The following is a 21,959-nucleotide window of genomic DNA, read 5'->3' on the forward strand; positions in this document are numbered from 1 at the left end:
CACTGTCCCACTATACTTTGCTGCCATCGTGGACCCAAAACCCTTTGACTCAGTGCTGTGTAGCCCTTCCCTTTGGATACCCCTATCCCCATTCCCTCTTAATAAATGTAATTTTCTTTTTTCACCCATCTGAGATGGCTATTTAGCCTGCCCGCACACTACCCCTAACCTTAACCTTTCAGAACTCCTTTTCTTTCTTTTCTTTTTTACTTCAAGATATTCATTTATTCAACAGAAGTTAGATTGGGGGAGAGAGCTATATACAGAGGGAAAAGAAAACCCTAAAAGTCTAGAAGTTACCCAGAAGTCAAATTTAATAACATTTTAATTATGGACCTAAAAACACATATCAATGGATTAAAATGATAAACTCCACAAAAGTATTAAGCATTTAAAGGTTTATCAAACAATTAACTAAAATGTTCCCTTTTTATTTGGATATCATAGCAGTCCCTGACTGACCCATAAACAATCCTTAATAGATTAAATAGCATAGATTTGGGTACCTTTCAAAGCACTTTTATATACATTATTTTATTTGATTCTCCCAGCTAGCCTAGTAGTTGGTAGTAAATCAGTAGTGATGCTACCAACCTCCCTGTGTGAGATCAGGAATGTTCTAACTGTCAAATGATTAGCTGATTAATGGAATTACAACAGATGACCCAAAGTCCCTCCTCACCTGGAGGGGGGGGGGGGGGAGTCAACTATAAAATACTTTTGCCAAATTTACATAACTGGGACTATGTTCTATCTGAAAAAACAAAAGTAGTGCTTAATGGAGGATTTCCCTTTTTGGTAAGTTGCTCTGGCTACTTCAAACCTTTCCATTTCAATTCTAATTTAATTTAGGTTGCATGTACTATCTCTAACAGTGTGACTTTATTCACTGGTGCTCCATCTTGCCTTTCAAATTATGATTTTTACACTTGTATCCCTAAATTTTTCATCTTTGCAATTTATCTATATAAAATTTCTATATCCAGATTAAAAAATTTACAGTACTAACTACAACCTTTAATCAATTTTAAGAGAGTTTATGCACCCCAATTATTTCAATAATGACAATCAAGTAACTTTCATACATAATCAAAGTGTCATTATTTTAATGCCCTTTCAAATGATCTGAATGTATCAGAGTGTGACAGATGCAACTGGTCTTATAAGTGCATAGCTGAACAACTCGGATAGACTGTGGGGCAAAAACTGATGATCTCATTCAAATGGCAAGTTAAACTGGACTTTAAAGTTTCATTCCATTAAGTGTAAGTAAATGTTTCAAGTTCTCTTAGTCTATCTGACAGAGGTCAATGGCAGGATTGCAAGCATTTACATTGAGAAGGTTATCTTTATTACCAAATGGACTTCAAGTTTTAAACATCAAACCAAGGAAAGTACTCAAATTGTAAAAAAGATAAATAATAGAGATGAGAATGCATGGAATTCTATATATCTTATCTTCTCATTGCGTTTCTCTGTTCCAGAAGTCAAATACAAGTAGAGTCAAAAGCCTTTATGATTTAGTACAAGAAGTCCTCTTCTAAATGATGATGCATAACTAATTAAGCACATAAATTTAGAAGTCTTTCCCAGAGTAATGAAAGTTAAAGTGACAGGATTTGATGGACTATTACGATTAAAAACTAAGAAAAGAGAGAAAAAAATTGGTGAACAGAAGAGGGAGGAAAATATCATATGCATACGATGTGTCAGACACATTGTTACATAGTTGGCCCATAATAAATTATTTAATTTTCACAAAAAATCATTAATTTAAAGATTTTTCCTAATTATACAACAGATGAACAAAGGTAAAAAGATGTTCATTGGTTTTCCACAAGTCACACAACAAACATTTTATTGCTAAAATGTGAACTCCAAAGCCCTTGCTTTCTCCTATATATTCACTGGCTCTACAAAAGAAGAGAGAGATTCAGAGAAAGCACCAGGACAACTAAAATGGCAGAAGAAAGAAAATAGCACATCACAGAAAGTAACTAATGAGCAATTCCAAAAGGAGAGCATGGTTTTCAGTGAAAAATCTGCCTTTATATTCCCACTATTTAGTCAATAGTAGATACTCAAGAATGTTCTATACTATAGGAATGCCTCGGGAAAAGTGTCAAAAATATAGCATGCTGCTTAGAAAAATCATTTGTATGGTTCAAAAGAGAAATTTGAAAAATTTTAGGTAGATTTTTAAAATTATACACAATTCAATATTTGAGCATATGATGAAGAAGAGGAGGGGGCACGTAAAGACTAGTCGGCAAGTGGAAATATTGGGCAGTGTATTGCAGGGTAATGGTTAACCACATGGACCTTGGAACCAGGATGACAGGGTTTAAATCTTAACTCGGTACCTCTGTGACCTTGGCTAAGTTACTTAACTCTCTGCACATCAGTTTCCATATCTTTAAGATGGAGATATTAATTATTCTTACCTCATAGGGTTGTTATAATAGGGCATAAAATGAGTTAATACATGTAAAGCAATGAAGACAATGTCTGACACATAGCCTTGTTTCAGGATTAGCTAGTCTTTCGAGAAGTTGGACAGTGAACAGTGTAGGGAAGGAGAATGTCTGAGAAATCTTAGAGAGTAACAGGGTCAAGAAAAAAAGAATAAGGTAGAAAAGACTAGAGCATGTTCATAGACCTGGGGAGGAGAGATTCAGGAAAGATAAATGAAAACAGGAAGAGTCTATGGGAAAGATGAGCACATTGGGAGGAACTGGCCTTAAAAAAGCGGAAGGATGCAAGTTCTGACATCAGAGGGAAGGTGGAGAGCAGATAAGGCCACGGAGCAGTTTTTCAGGAAGTAACAAATGAGGTGACACAGCAAAGTTCCAACTCCAAATAATGATCTCAGTCTCCCCAACAGAGGAAGAAAAGGTAGAAGTGAGAATTTGGGGGAGTAATGAAAAGTTTTTAGAGAAATTATTCTTGAAAATATGAAAAGATAGTCATTAATGATGAATAAAAGTGCACCTAATATCAGTGAAGTGTGGGCTAACTGAAGTGGATTCAGGTACTAATTTTTTTTTAATCCTAACCCTAGGATATTATTTCCATTGTTTTTTCAAAGAGTGAAAGGAAGAGAGAGAGAGAAAGAGAGAGAGAGAGAAACATTGATGTGAGAGAAACACATCAATTGGTTGCCTCCCACACATGCCCAAACCAGGGCTGGGGATCGAGCCTGCAACCGAGGTGTATGTCCTTGGCCGGAATTGAACCTGGGACCCTTCAGTCCATGGGCTGACACTCTAACCACTGAGCCAAACCTGCTAGGGCACTTTTTTTTTTTCAGAGTTTTTTTTTTTTGTATTGTTGTTTTTTGTGGGTTTTTTAAAAATATAGCTTTATTGTTGAAAGTATTACAAATGTTCCCCTTTTCCCCCATTGACCCCCTCCACCCAGCTGCCCTCTCCTCTGGACTTGCACAACACATAGACTAGAGCCAGATAAAATGGCCTGCAGCAGGCAAGGGAGCGTGGAGATGGATCTGGTGAGAGCAAATTTCACTGCCACACCCAGAATTCTTCCTACTGGTTGTCTAGGGACATCGCCTGCCTCTAATTAAGCCAGCTTTTCTGTAAACAGCAGTCAATTGCAACCCCTAAAAAACACTTTTTATATAATTGTATTATTGTATAGTTTTTGATTTTAACTAATTGTGAATGTAACCACATACAGGAAAGCAACTGATTTCTGTGTTTAAACCTTGTGGTGTTAAAAACCTATGTGATTTAAAATAGTAAATAGGTTTTTGGTGAAATATGGCAAACTTGACATATATATTTTTCTCTAGTCTCTCCTGGGGCTCCCTGAAATAAAAGAACAAGAAAGCCATGAAGTACAAGGGCAGAAAGAGTGGAGGGTGGAATGATAGCGCTGAGATGCTTACTTTGGAAGATGAGAAGAGGAGGGTGAGTTCTGGCTTCACAGAGGAAGAAATTCAGTAAGAACCAAAGTGAGGTCTGACCCAGGCCTCTGAAACGTGGAGGGACTGAAGGCGGCAAGTACCTCCAAAGGTGGCAGGTAAAGAGTGAAACTAAAAAGAAGAGAATTCATTGTAAGTTCATTTAGGAAGCAGTTAGAACCCCAGATCCTTTCCAGGCCAATGCAGCAAGGCAACCACCCCAAATGATAACTAGAGGTTTACCCTTTGAATTGGAGGCGCTCAACTCAAGTGCAGAAAGCACGAATGAAGGTTGGCGTGAGCTGCGGTGCTTACGTCAGGTATTCACAGTGCTGCAGGCCCCTTCTCCTCCTGCCCTTCAGCCCCACGTGGGCAGCCAGGAATATCTACCAGCCTTCCTACCTCCAGGCAAGAATGAAAGAAAACCAACCACCCGAGGGGAAAGACTGATAGACAAGCCCCACACGTATACGCAGGGCGTCTGATCAGTTTTTTGTATCTCATACCTTTTAAAAAAAAAAAGTGTTTTCCACTTTTCAGTATAATATTATATAATAGTTCAGTTATATTATGGAAAGGCAGAAACTTTGTTCATTCTGTCCCAATGCATCGCCAATTCTTAGAATAGTGCCAAGTACACATTAGGTGCTCATTAAATATCTGATGAATGAATTAAGTGTATTTAAAATCTGTTGGACTCTCCTAGAGACCCAGAAACATCAAATAGGTTGTCTTTATATTTATAGAGTATCACTTCCTCTCAGTACTGACAAAATGTCTCCTTAACATCACCATACTTTGCAGCTAAATTCTACTTCATTGCACCTCAATTTTAAACATAAAATACTCAATTTCTTAAAATGGCTGATACTCATTTTTCTTTTATTATGAAAAAAAGAGGATTTATATCAGTTGATATTTATTAGTATCTATTCTTAAATGAAAACACAAGAGGTTTTCATTTAGAAAATGGGACTGATTAGAGTCCAGGAGAGGTGAGCTAGATGGGCCCTCTAGTGGCCCTGAAGAGCTAACACTCCTCAAAATATGTAACATTCCTAGGGAGTCAAGAACAAAATAAACAAACAAAATAGAAACAGACTCATAGATACAATTGGAGGGCTGGGTAAAAAGGGTGAAGGGATTAAGAAATATAGATTGGTAGTCAGAAAATAGTCCGGGGGTGTAAAGTACAGCATAGGTAATATAGTAAATAATATTATATTAACCACATATGGTGCCAGGTGGGTACTTGTAATATCAGGGGAACACTTTGTAAAGTATATGATTGTCTCATCACTATGCGGAACACCTGAAACTAATACAAAATAATACTGAATGTCAACTGTAATTGAAAAAATAAGTTTTCTAAAAACAACTAATAAACACAGTCCTTCCAAAGCTATAGATTCAGGGAAAAGACACCCCCAGTTGCACAGATACTGAAATGACTTCTCCACATGACTATACAGTAACCAGTCAGAGAGAGAAAAGAAGAAAGCAGCTAGTGTCACAGGGTGAAATGTGAAACATTACCTAGTGGCAATAAGTGAGTAACTGGAGAAATGGAATCCTGTGCTCCCTTCTCCCCTCATAACCGTCTTCTTTTCCCCCTATTACCTCCACTTTTCCTGAAACGTGCATGTTCCTGTGCGTGTGCTCCATGCCCACAGGGACTGCAGTGCCTCACATTCACAGGGTCTGGAGCAAGGGTACTAAGGAAGTTTCCCATCATATGTATAAATCTTTAGAAGTTATAATCAAGCTAACAAACTGTTAAATAAAATATCTTCTATCCTCATACTATTATAAATATGCTTCCACGGCAACAAAATTTTTAAAAAGTTGTGCAAAGCTATAATTTTTTATATGACTGGGTATAAAAAAAAAAATACCACAGGCAACTAAACATCAATATTATTGCATGTCTGAGTATTCTGTGTGGACCAGACTTGCAATGAGTAATAGTGACATGCCCAAGTCACGCATTTCAGTTATACTGTGACAATTCTTTTGCCCTTCCTACATTCTAGCAAAATCAAGAATCACGCTGTTATAATCTAGATTGTCACACAATTTGTGTTCTGTTGGTAGTAACGTCGAATTAGATTACTTTTCATAACTCACGCTTAGATGGTTTCTTACTATTTTCAATTTGGAAAAACTTTATTGGGTTGAATCAGTAGCAACAGAAGTCATCAATGAAAATCTTAAGGCAATACTTGGACCCAGAAATGAAGCAAAAATTTAACATGTCATGTTCGATCATTGTAAAGGGCTCACCTGGGTTAAATTATTTATATCTTATAAAATATTAGAAAATATTTTAATTTTATAACTAATATCACTATCACTTATAGTACAACATCTACTGTCTCTTAAAGTCCTATCTAGACCCTTATGGTATTCCTTAAGTTCCACGTCTTTCAATTTTTTAACGCAATATAAAGAGAAAACTGAAAATAACAGTATTTTGCTCAATTTGTTTAACTCTCTTCACTCAAAACTATACCTTCAATCAAAATAGCCAGAAAATAATCCCCATAAAAAATTAGTGTAAGGACTATTTATATGGGTCATCTCAAGGCCTGGTACCTGGTCGTCATTCTGGTTCCCACCTTCTCTGCCTTCACTTGAACTTCTTATTCCTAGGGGTACATTTCCAGAATCCAAGCTTCTTTCCACCCTCTCACTAGCTTGGTAGTTTACCTATGTCTACAATTCCACAGTTGTTTCTATTCAGAATGTTAAAGAAATTGTGCCACTTGCCTTTAGCATTGATGTCAGGAAGCACAATGCCATTTAGCTTCCAGTTCCCTCATATTTCTTTCTCAGAGATTTACATGGCTGGCTCTTTTTTTTTTTCATTATCCAGTTCTCCACTGATCTCTTAAGGGATCTTTCTTTTCTTTTTTTCTTTTTTTTAATATATCTTTATTGATTTCAGAGAGAGGAAAGGAGGGAGAGAGAGATACAAACATCAATGATGAGAGAGTCATTGATCGGCTGCCTCTTGCAGGCCCCCGACTGGGGATGGAGCCCGCAACCCGGGCATATGCCCTGACCGGGAATCGAACCCCGATCGCCTGGATCCTAGGTCGACGCTCAACCGCTGAGCTACGCCTGGCTGGGCTTAAAGGATCTTTCTTGATCAGTCAATCAAAGAATCTCCCACATGTCACTCCCACATCACCAAGTTTTATTTTCATCAAAATATTTATTGCTACCTGATATTTTCTTGTTTTACTCTGTTATATATCATCCCTTTCTGCTGAATAAACTATAAGCTCCAGAGGAATTAATTTGTTTCTGAGTCCCCAGTGCTTAGGATAGCGAGCAGGTATCAGTAAATGTTTATGGAATCAATGAACAAAAGCCTGTACACTAGCACTACAACCAGAAGTAAGAATGGTCTTTCGGTTGATATTCCTGCATTATGTAAAAACAGGACCGTGTCTAGGACTCCAACTTATATTTACTGCAAACGTGTCTTCTGGCCATAGTGAATTATAAACCAGGAGTCCTAAAACTTAAAAAACTAAAATCATACTGAAAATACTCAGGGTACACTATGTAAAGTATATGGTTGCCTAACCGCTAAGCTGTATGCCTGAAACCAATACAAAATAAAATTGAAAGAAAAAAAGGAGAAATAAAAAACAAAACAGGTAAGAAAACTAAAATCAAACTTTTGAGCAATTCAATTTATTTGTCCTCAGAAAGCAATGCCCTTGGGACAAATTATCTTCTTTCCCCTACAAAAAATTAATATTTATGAAGTTGAGTTAATGTCATCATCTTGATTCAAGTAGAGCAGTGACATGAAGGCGGCAATTCGGCACGGTTTATAAGAGCACAGCCTTCAGTGTCAGAGGGCCTCAGTCCTAATCCGAGCTTCACCATTTAGATCTGTGTGTCCTTGGGTTTGTTATTTTACCTCTCTCAGCCACAGCCTCCTAATTATAACACTACTTGTCTCCTTGGCTATTATGAAGATCAAATGAGATCATTCATCTAAAGTTTAGGTGTAGTCCTTGAGTATCTAATAAATGTTAGCTATAATTATTTTAAGAAATTATCTATTTGAACATTTCCATATTCTCTGCAAAATCTTGGCCAAAGCATCCTTCATTACATTGCATGAAATCATTCTCTCTCTCAGCTTACTGCAAACACAAATTGCCTCTTCAAATGCACTTGAGATTTTCCTTAATCAGTTGAAGGATATGACCAACCATGTTTTCTTTCCAGAAGGAAATTCAGGTCACTTTCCATAATGACCTTGTCCAGGTATCTTTTTTCTACCTTTTTTCCTACATTGACTGGTTTTCCTTTTCATTTTATTTTGAATTGTCCTCTTGGCATTACTTTTAACTTTGTAGTTTGTGAATCTGTCATTTTAAGATGAGTGACTCTGGAGAGATTATTTAATATCTAAAGCTCCACTTTCTTAATCTGTCAAATGAGAATTGTTGTGGACCACAATGATATTATCATCCCAGCATCCTTCTTAATACTCACTCCATATCCCCTTGGGGCCATATAAGAGGCCCAACCCTCTAAGCACTTAGATTAATCTAGAAATAGACATCTAATTCAAGCTGGACCAAGAAAACCTGTGCCAGGAATTCTAGATTTAAAACTGAAAGAGTCAGGTCAATTTCCTTTTATAGCTGAAATTATAAGAGATAAACCTCAGAGGAGTTTCTAGTGTCTATGTTTCCCACTTATTTAGGAGTTGGTCCATAGTGAAGAAAAATGCATGCAAGGAGAATAAAACATGGGGAGGGTCCCTAATGATTCTAATGGTCCCTAGGCTCTTGCTTTTCCTGTAGCATGGCTATTCCATTGGATATCCCACCATTCTTCCAATAAATTCCCCTTTTTGCATACACAATTTGGATAAGATTTCTATCACTTGAAACTGAAATATTTCTAATATGAAGAAAACAAACCCTACTTTGAATCATTGTTATAAAATGCAAATGAGATAAAATATTTAAGTGCCTAGCATGTAACCTGGCATATAATACCTGTTCAAGCAATGATACCTATTAACATTATTTAGAAAATGAGAATACAAATTCTAAGTCAATTAATAATTAACATAATTTTACTAGCTTACAAATCTTCTTTCTTCTTACAGTTTCAAAATCACTCAAAGGGATTATTTGGTTTTGGATCACGAAAGAATTGCAAAATAAGAGAAATGCTTTGATTAATTTTGCTACACACTATTGCATAAATCTAAGTGACTGTTACACAGTTAAATAATCTTAGAGGAGAGAGAAGCCTCAGATACAGTAACGCATAATTTCTTGCTTAATTCACTTGTTTAGAGTAAACATAGGGAGGGAAAGTAAAAAAAAAAAAAATGCAGACTTACATTTTACTTATCCCACATATACAGGAGCAAGTCTGGCCCATTTAAATGTACAAAATACTGACTTGGTTGTATTCACAGCAATCTTCACATAGCGTAAAGGATCAGTTAGTAAAAAAAAAAAAACACAAAAAACAAATGGAATTACCATACCTGGAGAGATACCACACTGACATTATCAAAATGGATGTGTCCATTAGGCTCTGTGACAGCTGGGTTTGCATAGCAAGTCACACCATTGATGGCAGGTAACGTTTTAGGTTGATGAGTTTTTTCTGGAGAAGGGCCAAAGTCATCATTTCTAAAGTGGGTGTGATCATTCTGCATGGAAAAATTTAAAAAGTGAAAAGGGGTTATGAGAAGAAAAAAAGATGGCTCATACAGACAAGAAAATAGAGTTTAGTATTTTTTATTTATAAGAGAAAAATGTTATGTCTGTGCTTTGTGTACCCTCATCTTTTTAGATTTATAAAGTTTCTCTCCCTTTACATGTATCCTCATTTATTAGAGTCTGTTATAACTGTTTTTCATGTGAGGGTATGTATACCTTCTTATTTTGTTGAATATGAATAGACTATCTGTTATTCAATGTTAAATTCTTAATACTCCAAATTCTACAGTATAAATCAAGTATTTCTCTTATCCTTATCAAAATATTGACTCTTTTCTTTGTCCTCACATTCACAATATAATATATGAACAGTTCATGGAATTCTTAGAATAAAATCCATTCCTTTATTTGCCTATATAAAGTAGCTTTGGTGGGTAACATATCAAAAGTTTTAAATAAAGTCCACTTACCTGACCATATGTCTTTAATAACATCTTAAGCATTCTTTCAAAAAAGAAAAGTAAGTAAAAGCCACCAAACACAGCAACTGCCTTCTCAACATAGTTGTCAGTTTTGGGATTGAATCCAAATGCCTGGGGAGAAAAAAAAAAAAAAGCAATTCAGGTAAAACCAAGTAATTTACCCTTATTTCTAGAAAATAATACCAAAATTTCTCAGTATTCAACTTTCACTAAGGTTCTACATTCCATCTTCACGTCCAGATAATATTGGGGACTTACCTGCCAAAATCACAAAACAGAAACTCTGAAATTCAAGTAAGCAAACTGTAAGAGATGCCTTAGAAATCTCATAACCAGAGGATGCTCCGGCAAACAAAGACCCGGGTACCTTCCTGTTTCCTAGCTCTAACACCTGCAGAAACACTTGCCTTGAAAGAGGAAACTTTAGTAGTAAAGAAGCAGCACTGAATTCCACATTTGTAAGATAATATTAGATCTAGGCAATGAAGGTAAATGAAACACTATTTGCTTTCTCTAAAAGTAATATATTTGCCTATCATATCCAGAGTCAAGTTTTTAAGCAAATATGGCAAGCCAGTTGGATTACTGTTTTCCCAAGAGAGATCCCCTTGAATCTAGAGGATTCTGATAAGTCCTAAAGAGATTAAATAAATGAAGAACTTGGCCCAAGAATAAAGAAGAAAAGATGTAAGGTACCAGGTGTGAGCACTCTCACACACGCGTGCACAAACACACACACAAAATTATGAGAATGGGAATTCATTCTTTGGAGGACATAGGACAAGAACTGGAGTTTGAAATTATAAAGAGTAAAGATATTCTTAGCAGACAAGAAACACACATTTAAAATAAATAAAACAGGAGAAAGCTTTACACCATTCCAGACATTGTAAATCTTCCTTCCCTCTAAAGAGCAACCTAGAATAGAGGATGCCTCGGCTCTTGTTCATGTCTGCCTCTGGGGAGAGCTCATGGTCACATCTTCATCTGAGTGACTTCTCTATGCTTGTTTATTCAGTGCAAAAGTGGCACAAAAATACCTACTATATATATGTAATACAGAAGTTATGAAAATCAAATGAAGTAACAAAAGGAAAAGAATTTTGCCCAAAAAAAGAGAGATAACTATCTATGGAAATTTGAGGTAATATTACAAAGACAGGTTCTTCAGTGCTTATATAATTCTCTGAGTACATCCATAATTCCTTAATTATTACAAGCAGGCAAAAGGACATCTACAAATGCTGTTGAAGAAGTTTCTTATTTTCCTGAGACATTTCTTATGTATCACTGCATTTTCATCTCTATAGTTGACATGACCTTCCTAGCTCCTTTCTAAATATAATAATAACAACAACAATAAGTCTATGACTCTAAGAAGTTACATCCCCAATTTCATTTATAGCTGTGAAAACTAAAAGAAGCTTTAGTTATAGTTTTCTGAAAATTATGACATGAGGGTAGTACCCTGAGCTACTATTTTTCTCTTTGCTCAGGGAACACCAGCCCATCTTTGTGTGTGCATTGGGGGTGGGGGGAGATACAGCCCATGGGTATATATTTCTCTAGTTCCCCTTTGTGGCTTCCTCCTATTAGTGTCTCTTTCTCTTTCCCCTCTCTTTCCTCTCAATTATTTTCCTTCCTCTTTTTCTCTTCCTTATACTGTATGGCCATAATATAGATTTAAAATAAAACACGTATATTATTTGTTGATTAACCGAATAGTGCATTATCGTCAATGTCAGATCAATAAGACATTTTATAAAAGGAAAAAAATAAGCTGCTCTTTACTCATTGGCCTTCAATTGATTTTTTTTTCCACAGTGGGAAAAAAAAACAATGAAAAGGTTTGTGAGCCATGCTCTTATTTATCCTTTAGTGTCCAATAGCTGTAGTAAATATATAAGGAAATTTTGTGGCATATCTTCAATAAATTTGGCATTGCACACTCTTTTGAAAAAAATAAATAAATAATAAAAGTAAGTAGAAAAATTAAACTGTCCAAATGAAGGACAGAATAAAACGCTAAGGCCCTCGGAGGTGTCCCAGAGCTGTCTAAGCACGTCCTGGTGGCTGGCCTCCTGGAATAATAATTTTATCTCTGACACTGACATTCCCTGCAGCTTGACACAAGCTTTTTCATTTGCTGTGATTCAGCTCCCTTTTACCCAAAACACCATAAACCAGGCCATAAAAGTCTGTGAGAATCATGGAGGTTTAAAATGTACAAAGCGCTAAAACATTTTAAAGAAACAATTATTCACAGAAACAGATAGCAACACCCTTACCTCTGGAATAAGTTGAAAAATTGCATTTGAAAATAGAGTCCCAATAGCTAGCCCCACAAAATAGGTCAAAATCTTGGGGAAGTAAGATTTCTTTATCAACGGAGTCAAAATCAATCCGAGGAGAGAGGCCAGATTAATAATTGTCACTGACAGGAATCCATATCCCCAAACTGTGAATCAGAGGGGAAAAAGAGAAATTAATCAGAGCAAAGGAGCCAAAATGAAGTCTTACTATACATTAAACCTGAAACAAATTTCTTCTTTAAAAGCTTGAAACAGATATCTTATTTTAAATCACAAAATCATCTCAATGAAAATTATATAGAAAATTCAGACCACATAGCCTAATAAATATTAAGAGAAACACTGCCGATGCTTTCATTCCTAAGTCATCATTATGGGATCAAAGAATTGCATAGCTTGCAGAGAATTTGGATAACATCTAGAATAGTGACAATCTGAAGCCCACAGGCTCCAAGACACTTAGTTTATCGATTGGTTCACGGCCTAGTTAAAACTCAGTCTTTCAGAGAAATACAGAGGTCATGTGAGTTTCAGGAAAAAGGTATGGTAGATGGGTGGTGGGTTAACTTCAAGGTGGCCACAGTTGCTGACACCGAGCTTGTCATGATCACTTACTTGTCTGCAAGCGCCTGCAGAGAGCACCTGCCGGGGGAAGGCAGTACCTCAGCGGAATCCTGAGCTGGACCCAGCCCAGTGCAGGCGCCCTCGGGACAGGGACACAAGGGGGCAGGAGAGAGCAGTTACCCTGCACAACTGCCCCTGCCCGGCCAAAACCGTGGCAAGAATATCCTACACAGTAGGGACCCTGGTGGCAGAAGGAAGTGGTGCATCTTTCATCTCTAGATCCAGGGCCTGGAATCCAACAGGTGTAGTAAAGCACCTATTAAATGCTGTTTAGAATAAAATGAATAAATATCATCCTAAGCTCTACAGTTAATGGCATGTGTGACCTATTGCCTTTGGGCCTCAATTTATCCTAAAGGAGCTGGTTTTTAAAGACACAGTGGGAATGCAAGTGAAACATATTGTGAGCCCAGGACAGTCCCGATGGCAGCGCATGCCGACATACTAATGGCCCCCTAATTGTGTGACATGTGGCTTTGCCTGTGGCCCTCACACGCTGTGCACAAAGGCAGTGTGGAAGATTAGAAAGCTGCCTCTACATTGCAGCTTCTTTGTCCAGAAGACATTTTTAAATGTTGGGCCACTTTTCTCATGGACACTATCAGTTGAGTACCATGGTAACACTTAATGCTTAGTAAGTGCTCGCCGTGTGCCAGGCACTGCACTGATACTGATTAATACAAGTATTGATTCATCTGATCCTCACAAAACCCTATTACCTCCTTCATATAGTTGAGGAAACCAAAGCATATGGAGTTCAAATGAGCTGCCCAAGTCATGCAGATAGAAAGTCATTTAGTTTTCAAACCAGGACAGTCTGTTTCCAGGGCCCACATTTTTTAGCAACATGTATCATTACTCTTGTAGAGGTAATTTAATTTTTAAAAAGCCCATGGAGCTCAACAAAGCTAAACATTTTATAATATGCTTTATGAATATAAGACTGGTCGCCATTGTTCTAGTTCAAGCAAGCCTATCTACCAATAAGCAATCTTAGCAAATGTTTATGGAACCTAGGAAGTGAAGCATGATTCCTGCCAACAAGCAGCTTGCATCTTTTACTTGGGGAGCTGAAAAGTGTGAGGACATGCCCATGCACAAAGCAATATAAGGTAGCCTGTGCTGAGTACCAAATGAAAAGGACAGGTAATAAATGTTACTATGGCCCGGCCGGGCTTGGCTCAGTGGCTGAGCATCGACCTAGGATCCAGGCGATCAGGGTTCGATTCCCGGTCAGGGCACATGCCCGGGTTGCGGGCTAGCCTATCAGTGACTCTCATCATTGATGTTTCTATCTCTGTCTCTCCCTCTCCTTTCCTCTCTCTGAAATCAATAAAGATATATTAAAAAAATAAATAAATAAATGTTACTATGTTACCACAAGAATCATCACATAACTAACCATGACTTTATTTTCTCTACTTTCCTACCCATTCAAGACTCCTGACCATGCCCTACAAAGTCCTCTCATTGGACCTACAGAGGTCTACTTCATTCCCATGTATTATCTTATCATCTAAAACAACACCTGCTATTCTCCTCAGACTTTCCATGTAGAGAAAGTTCTCAATCTCACATCTTCCTCCATGGTATAACCATGTGTAGTTTCCCTTAACATGAATAACCTTCTTTCCCATCACTAGCCTACATGCATTCATTCATTCAGCCAATATTTATAACTTCATTGGGTAGACAGGATGTATACATGTCGAAACTAAAATAAAAAAGCAAAGTTTTTCAGTACCAAATGGAGGCAAAGCCACATACACGTATTGAACTCATCACCTTCCCCTATGGAATCCTGCTCCACTACCCTTGTTCACTATCTCCATAAATAGCAGAAACGTTAGGATCAATTTCAATTGCTTGCTCTCCACCAGTCAATTCCCTATATTATTGGTGACCAAACTCTATCAATTCTGCTTCTCCAGCTTCTCCATCTTCATTACCTAAGCCTTGAGTTCAGGCCCTCACTATCTCTCACTCTCATCTGCTGCATTATGACAGCTCCTGTCTGGCCTTCCTCCCCCCACTTGACATGGCCACCAGGCTCATTATTCTAAAACACAACTCTGATCATCTCATGTCCCTATTTGAAATTGCCCTCCATCAGATGACTCCCATACAACCTCACCAGTGTTATTTACCCCCTTCTCAACATGGCCTTTATGCAGACACAATGTTTTCCAAATAGAGAATTACCTTTACTTGTGATTCTCTATCTAGGAATATCTTTCCATGTTCATCGCCTGAGAAACTCACACAAGCTCTCCAAGCCAACTCAAAGACCTCCCCCCGTGAAGCTTCCCTAGCTCCTCCAGGCAGCAGTGCCTCGCTCCTCAAGCTCTCCATAGCTCTCTGAAGTTAACTGGCCCACTTACCATTTATTGTGTGCTACAGTAATTTTATCACTTATATGTTTGTCTATGCCATATAAATTATGATATTCTCAAGGAGGGGGCTATGTTATATTCATCTTCAGTGCCTAAAATGTTCCTTAGCAAATAGCATACACTCCTTGATAAATGAATTAATGAAGCCCATATTTCAAAGTGCAGCTCAGAGCTCTGTCAAAAAATACCAATTCATCTGCTTATCCAATCTTTCTAACTTTCCTTAATATTGTGATAATGTACAAGTTTATTAGAACCACTTGGGGAACTTTGGGAGTGTGAATCATCACTCTTCTAGGCACACTGCTTAGTTTCCCCTTCTTTCATTGTTAGGACACTATTCAGTGGGGGGAGGGGGAGAATCCATCATCTACTCAACTGAGGCACCAAAGAATGAATTAGTATAAAAATATTCCTTGGATCTCTCCATATACACATAGGACTCCCTCTAATTATCTGTTTGAGATTTTCTGCTTCTTAGTGAACTCAGAAATATTTTAATAAATTTCCAGGGAATGTTAGTAACAATAGTTAACATTTATTGAATGCTAAAATGTGTTAAAATTCTTCTAAAAACCTCACCTACTTTGTCATTAAGTTCTCCTGTTTCATAGTGGAATTTTTTTTTACAGGAATATCATAAAGCCAGTTAACACAGTCCCTGGAATATAGTAATGTCTTCAATAAATGTTATCATCATTTTTTTAAAAAGTTAGTAAGTAGACCAGCATATAATAGTTCCTTTAGCTCACTGTTATACAGTGAAAGAACAACAGACTAGGAGTTAGGAGCTCTAGACTTTCATCTTTCCTCACGTATTGTACCTAGAGAAAGCCCTTTAACCTCGCTGGAGCTTAAGACATGTCATCAGTTGTACTATGGAGTTGAACTATGTGATCTCCAGGGATGCTACAAGTAAAATTTTATTATTCTTACCTATTTTTGAATTAAACAACATTTTGTAACTGCATCAAAATAATGAGATAATTTTGGACCATTAAATTATTGCTAAAACTTCATTTATCTCCTAGAGAATTTAATTTACCATCATTTATTGCACTCACCAGTATGACTTTATAAAGCACCTGAAAGGCAGTTTCAAAATCACAAAACATGAATTCTCTGATAAATGAGATTCATATCTGACCACTGAAACATTAGTGCAAGTGTGTTCATAAAATCCTTGTATCGTAACTCCTTTGGATTACTTTTATTTTGATTTTTCATTCCCTTGAATGAACTCAAAAGTGACTCTTTATTAAATGAACAGTTATATCAAGAATCCAGTGCATTTCATTATTTTAAAATATATATTTCTCTGTGTGGGAGGAATGGGTTTCACAGGCCAGGAATGAATGAATCTTTGAAAACATGTATAAGAAGAACAAAGACGTGTCCTTCCTACTCTATGCCAGGCACCGTTCTAGGCACTTGCATATGTTAACTCATTTGATATGCCCAAAAATTCTATAAGGAGGGTATTATTATTTCATAGATGAAGCAATTGAGACACAGAGACATTAAATATGTTGATCAACTTCACACAGCTGCACTAAAATAAAACAATTGATATCGCACCAAAAAGGCATTATATTGTCAAATTAAATATTCTATATTAGTAATAACAAGTACTCCACTAGTTTCCCTAGTTCTCCAGAAATATTTCTGTAACTCCTCCCACCCCATCCCACCCACTCTGGCTCCATTTGAATTCCTAAGATAATGTACGCCCTAGGGAGAATCTCTCTCTTTTGGGGATCCTCTGATACTTGGTGCCTTTCTAATCTTGTAAAGTAAAAACTGTTGATTTTTCCATATTATGACTTTGAAGTGTTGACCCTAGAATTCTCTCTCTCCCTGTTTCCACTTCCCTGTTCCCACATCCTGATACCTGAGAGAGAGTAAACATGAGAATTTTTTTCTGAAGCCTCACCTCCTGTACTCATAATTATGTTCGTTATACATATTTTATTGAACAGACATATACATATAGTACCTAACCAGGTAGCATTCCAAATGTTTTGCCAATATTAAGTTATTTAATCCTCATAGTACCCTAGGAGAAAGAGACTATTTTAGATGAGAAAACTGAGGCAGGTGGACATAAATAAAATCATTTGCCCAGCACAGCTAGAAAAATTACAGAGCTGGGATTTGAGCCCAGGTGGGCTGACTTGAGAATCTATGCTTTTGCTATGCTGTACTGTTAGTAAATGTTAGTACAGGAAGCATTCACTGAATTTACTTCTGAGTGTAAAATGCAAACTGTATTAACGTTAGACAGACTTGTAGAAATACAAGCATATTCCCACTTAGTACAGATTCCATTAAAAATATTTGCTTGAACAATAGCTGTAAAATTATTATTATTCACAAGTATACTTTGTGATTTCTATCTTTGTATATGTAACTACAGAATATAAAAGAGAACATGGGTTCTGAAGCCAAGACAGCCTGGTGAACTTGGCTCTATTATGTACAAGTTGTGTCCTCCTGAGCACATGACTTTAAACTCTCTGTGCCTCAGTTTCCTCAGCTACAAAATAAGAACAGCGGTTCCTACATTACATAGTTGTATGAAGACTAACTTAGCTGACATGCATAAAGCACTTAGAACAGGACTTGCAACATGGTAAGTGCTACGTAAGAGTTGGCTTACTCATTACTTTTGTCACTGTTATTGTTGTTCCTGTTGTTCCCAGGCAGAAACCGAGTAATCAGGCATTCAAAAGGAATCCAAAAATTAAATAAAACAGGCTCTCCCTTTGTCAAGGCTTCCCTTTTATTCTCTGTTTTTACCCTCTTTATACTCTCTAGTATGCTCATGTTAGATACGCTCACTCAGACCGGCGGCTTCAAACTGCCATCTTTAAAATGACATATCTCCAGCCCAGCCAGTGTGGCTCAGGGTTTGAGGGCTGGCCCACGAATCAAGAGTTCACTGGTTGAATTCCATGTCAGAGCACATGCCCAGGTTGCACGCTTGATCCCCATTAAGGGGCGTACAGGAGGCAGACGATCAATGTTTCTCTCTCATTGATGTTTCTCTCTCTCCCTCTCCCTTCCTTTCTCTCTTAAAAAAAAAAAAATTTTTTTTTAATAAAATAAAATGACATCTCCAGCCTCTGCCTATTCTCTGAGCTCCCAGTGTGTGCATGCCACTGCCTACTGGACACCTCTCCTTGTTGGTCTGCATCAGTGTCTCAGACTGACCGTGTCCAACTCCTGATCTTCGCCACTGGCTTCCTCTAACAACAAACTTCTCCCCAGTCTTCTCCATCCCGGGAAATGGCACAGTCACCTATCCACTTTTCAAGGACTCGAACCTTAATTCATTGTTCCCGCCCCCACATCCAAAGCAGAGGGAAACCATTTTAGCACGGGCTTTGAAATCAATCCTGAATCTAGTCACTTCTCCCCACTCCCACTGCTCCCACCTTAGCCCAAGTCCCCATCATCCGAACACCAACCCCTGGCAACAGCCTCCTGACCAATAAATCTCCATGCTTGTGCTCTTCCCCCATGACCATCTATCCTTCAAATTGCAGGGAGAACCGTCTTTTACAAATCCAAATAAAATCCTATCGCTCCCTATTTAGAACCCTACAACGTCTTCATACCACACTCAGAATAAAATCCAATCAATTTGCTGTGTGCTACAAGGCCCCGGGCTCCCCCAGGATGTCACCTCCATCTGTCCTCCCTCCTGTTCACTATGCTCCAGATGCACAGACATTCTTGCTGCTCCTTACATATGCCAAGCACATTCCCAAGCTTATGCTGAATGTTCCTTGGACCTCGAATGCTCTTTCCCCAAAGATCTTGCCATGGCCCTGTCCCCCATCCTTAGTCAAGACTCTCTTCCATTGTAATCTCATCAGAAAGGCCTCCCTTTACTCATCTAAATTCACACTCACCCACCATCTCCTCCTGTTGTGACCTACTTTATTTTCTTCAAAGCATTTACCCCTCTGAAATCATACTATTGATTTGTTTGTTTGTATAAATGATTATCATGCTTCTTCTCCACTACGTCATAAACCCCTAAGAGGGCAGGAAATGTTTCTTCTTGCTCATGACTGAATCCTCAATACACAGGACACTGCTTAGCAACTCATTCAATAAACATGTACTGAATGTACAAATAAACAAAAACAATGAGAATTGAAATACCTTGGGGCAGGGTAACAATTCAGGAATACCAAGAAATGGCAAACAGCTGGCAAAGAGACCCCCGAACAATTGGTTTTATCTCATTTGTGAAAGAATTTTGCACTTGTAAGTAAGTGAACTATATTATATAGTAAACAAGCATTTGTTTTCTTATATTTTAAAAATTCTTTGCAGCGGATGAATCCTTTAAAATGTAGTCTCTATGGCAATACCATTATAGGCACTTAGAACAGATGCTGGCATTTTCTTTCATTTATGAAAATTACAGTGGTGATAACTCAGAACCTTAAGGTTTAATCTAGAGACACTCTAGTTCTCCTATCCCTTTACTGACACTTACAGAAAAACTGACAGGTTTTTAAATAATATTATAAGCACAATGTGAAGGAAATTAACTGATCAGTTTTGAACCAGGTAGTTAATATGTAATCCAATATGTACAGCATTAAACATAAGTTTTAAATCAAGAACTGGGTTTTATAAAGTTTTTATGTGGTACCCAGTATAATTTTGACCCCACAAATAGAAGAGCATGATTTATGAAGCTTAAATGAGCTCTAATTATTCTTATTCTAAATACTTACAGAACACAAGCACTTTACCAAGGGGTTCTATGTAAATTAATAAAAGTGATAAAGCAGAAAAAGAAGCATGTTGACTTCATTTCAAGACTTGCCCACAGACCTTTCAAACAAATGGAAGAACAAGCTTCCAACATACCTTCGGAAAGACTTGGTTTTGTACTGTGTTTGGGCCGCTCATCACAGGGGTGAAAGTTCAGTTGCTGTAGGACTGCTGGACAGATGACAGAGAAGTTTGAGCTGGTTACCTGGGTATCATTTGAAAAGCCATGAAGGGAAAAGATCTCTTCAGCTGACAAACACTGAAATAGAAGAAACAAAGTAAACATATATGTGTTAATACAGTAAAAATACTCAAGCAAAGACACTACAGAGAGACACTCAATATTTCATCTAGACACACAGCACTAACTCTTTATACAAAAGCCCACTACAGAAATGTATAGGCCCCCTAAAACTGTAAAATTGCCCACACCTCTTTTAACCTAGAAACCAGAAAAATAGCAAAAAAACTTCTTGATCAACAGTCTACCTATAGCAATCTAAAAAGTAACAACTGGTTTGGGGTTTCCAAGGACTTTAAAACAAAAGGGCTTTAAGATGATTCAATAGTCTCAATCTTCCCTCTCTGCTTTTCTTTAGTTTAAATGAATATTTTGTGTGAGCTATTGGAGTGGCTCTCTATAACATTTCTTATAGACAAACACCAGGCTCCATTTCAGTTTCACAGGTAAGAGATTCATCCATCCTCTTAAACAGCAATAATAATCCAGTCATATAAAAGTTGTTTTAAAATATGTCTTTAGCAGAAAGGGTTGTTGGCTAAAACATGTATTTTGCTCAGTGACGGTAGGAAGCTTTTCTATATTAAAGTTTTGAAATAGTGATGTGCTGTTTAGAAATTCAACTATTAATGAGAAGTAGAATCTTTATTAAAAAAGGAATTCTCTGCAAAAAAAAAAAAAACTTTTTAAAGGTATCATTTTATTCTTGGGAAAATTTTAACTATAAACTATTTTCCACATACTCGCATTATTAAGAATGTAAAAGAAATTAAATGTATTACTATTGCTAATGAATGTTGTAAGAATGATAGAGTGTGAAAACATCTATTCACTCAAATAGAAGAGTCTGTTTTTAACAAGTGCAATTGAGAGCGTTTCTTTGCATACTTCAGAAAATATTTAAACCCCACTGAGATCTTAGCATTGTACAATGGCCTGGATTGTATCCCCCTAACCTTTATATATTAAAGCCCTAACCACCAATGTGTTGATTTTTGGAGGTAATTAAGGTTAGACAAAGTCACGAGGGTGGGGCCCTGCTCCAATCAGATTAGCAGACTTATCTAAAGAGACACCAGACAGCTTGCTTGAAGCTCTCTCCCTCTCTCCACCATGTGAGGACACAGCAAAAAAGCAGTCATCTGCAATCCAAGGAGAGAGCTCTAACCAGATACCAATCCTCCGCCACCTCTACCAGTTTCCAGAACTATGAGAAAATAAACTCCCATTGTTTAAGCCACCCAGTCTATAGTATTTTGTTATAGCAGCCCATGCTGACTAAAACACTATGAATAATATTGAGAACTCAAAAGTTTTTGTTAATTGTTTGACCATAAGTGTTATAATTTATTCACAACAGGAGCAAAGAAACTAAAAATTCTGATTAAAGGGGATCACTACTGGTTTTGAAGAAAAAAATGAAAAGAAAAAAAAAAATCAACTACACCAAGAGGTTTGGAGTTGTCAAAAGCTA

The 21,959-nt window shown here is 37.3% G+C and overlaps 1 protein-coding gene across 2 annotated transcripts in view; it reads right to left on the reverse strand.

The window, feature by feature from the left end:
- The window catches only part of SLC39A8 (solute carrier family 39 member 8), a 68,433-nt gene that overhangs the window by 23,672 nt on the left and 22,802 nt on the right, over window positions 1-21,959 (reverse strand). For both annotated transcript variants that reach the window (XM_081144432.1, XM_081144433.1), the window contains 4 exons: window positions 20,341-20,503; window positions 12,407-12,576; window positions 10,107-10,229; window positions 9,459-9,626 (listed from right to left, as the gene is read on the reverse strand). In XM_081144432.1, the coding sequence (XP_081000558.1) occupies window positions 9,459-9,626; window positions 10,107-10,229; window positions 12,407-12,576; window positions 20,341-20,503 (624 nt within the window). The remainder of the gene's footprint in view (window positions 1-9,458; window positions 9,627-10,106; window positions 10,230-12,406; window positions 12,577-20,340; window positions 20,504-21,959) is intronic.

Source organism: Miniopterus schreibersii, assembly GCF_964146895.1.
Source record: "Miniopterus schreibersii genome assembly, chromosome: 1".
NCBI lineage: Eukaryota > Metazoa > Chordata > Mammalia > Chiroptera > Miniopteridae > Miniopterus > Miniopterus schreibersii.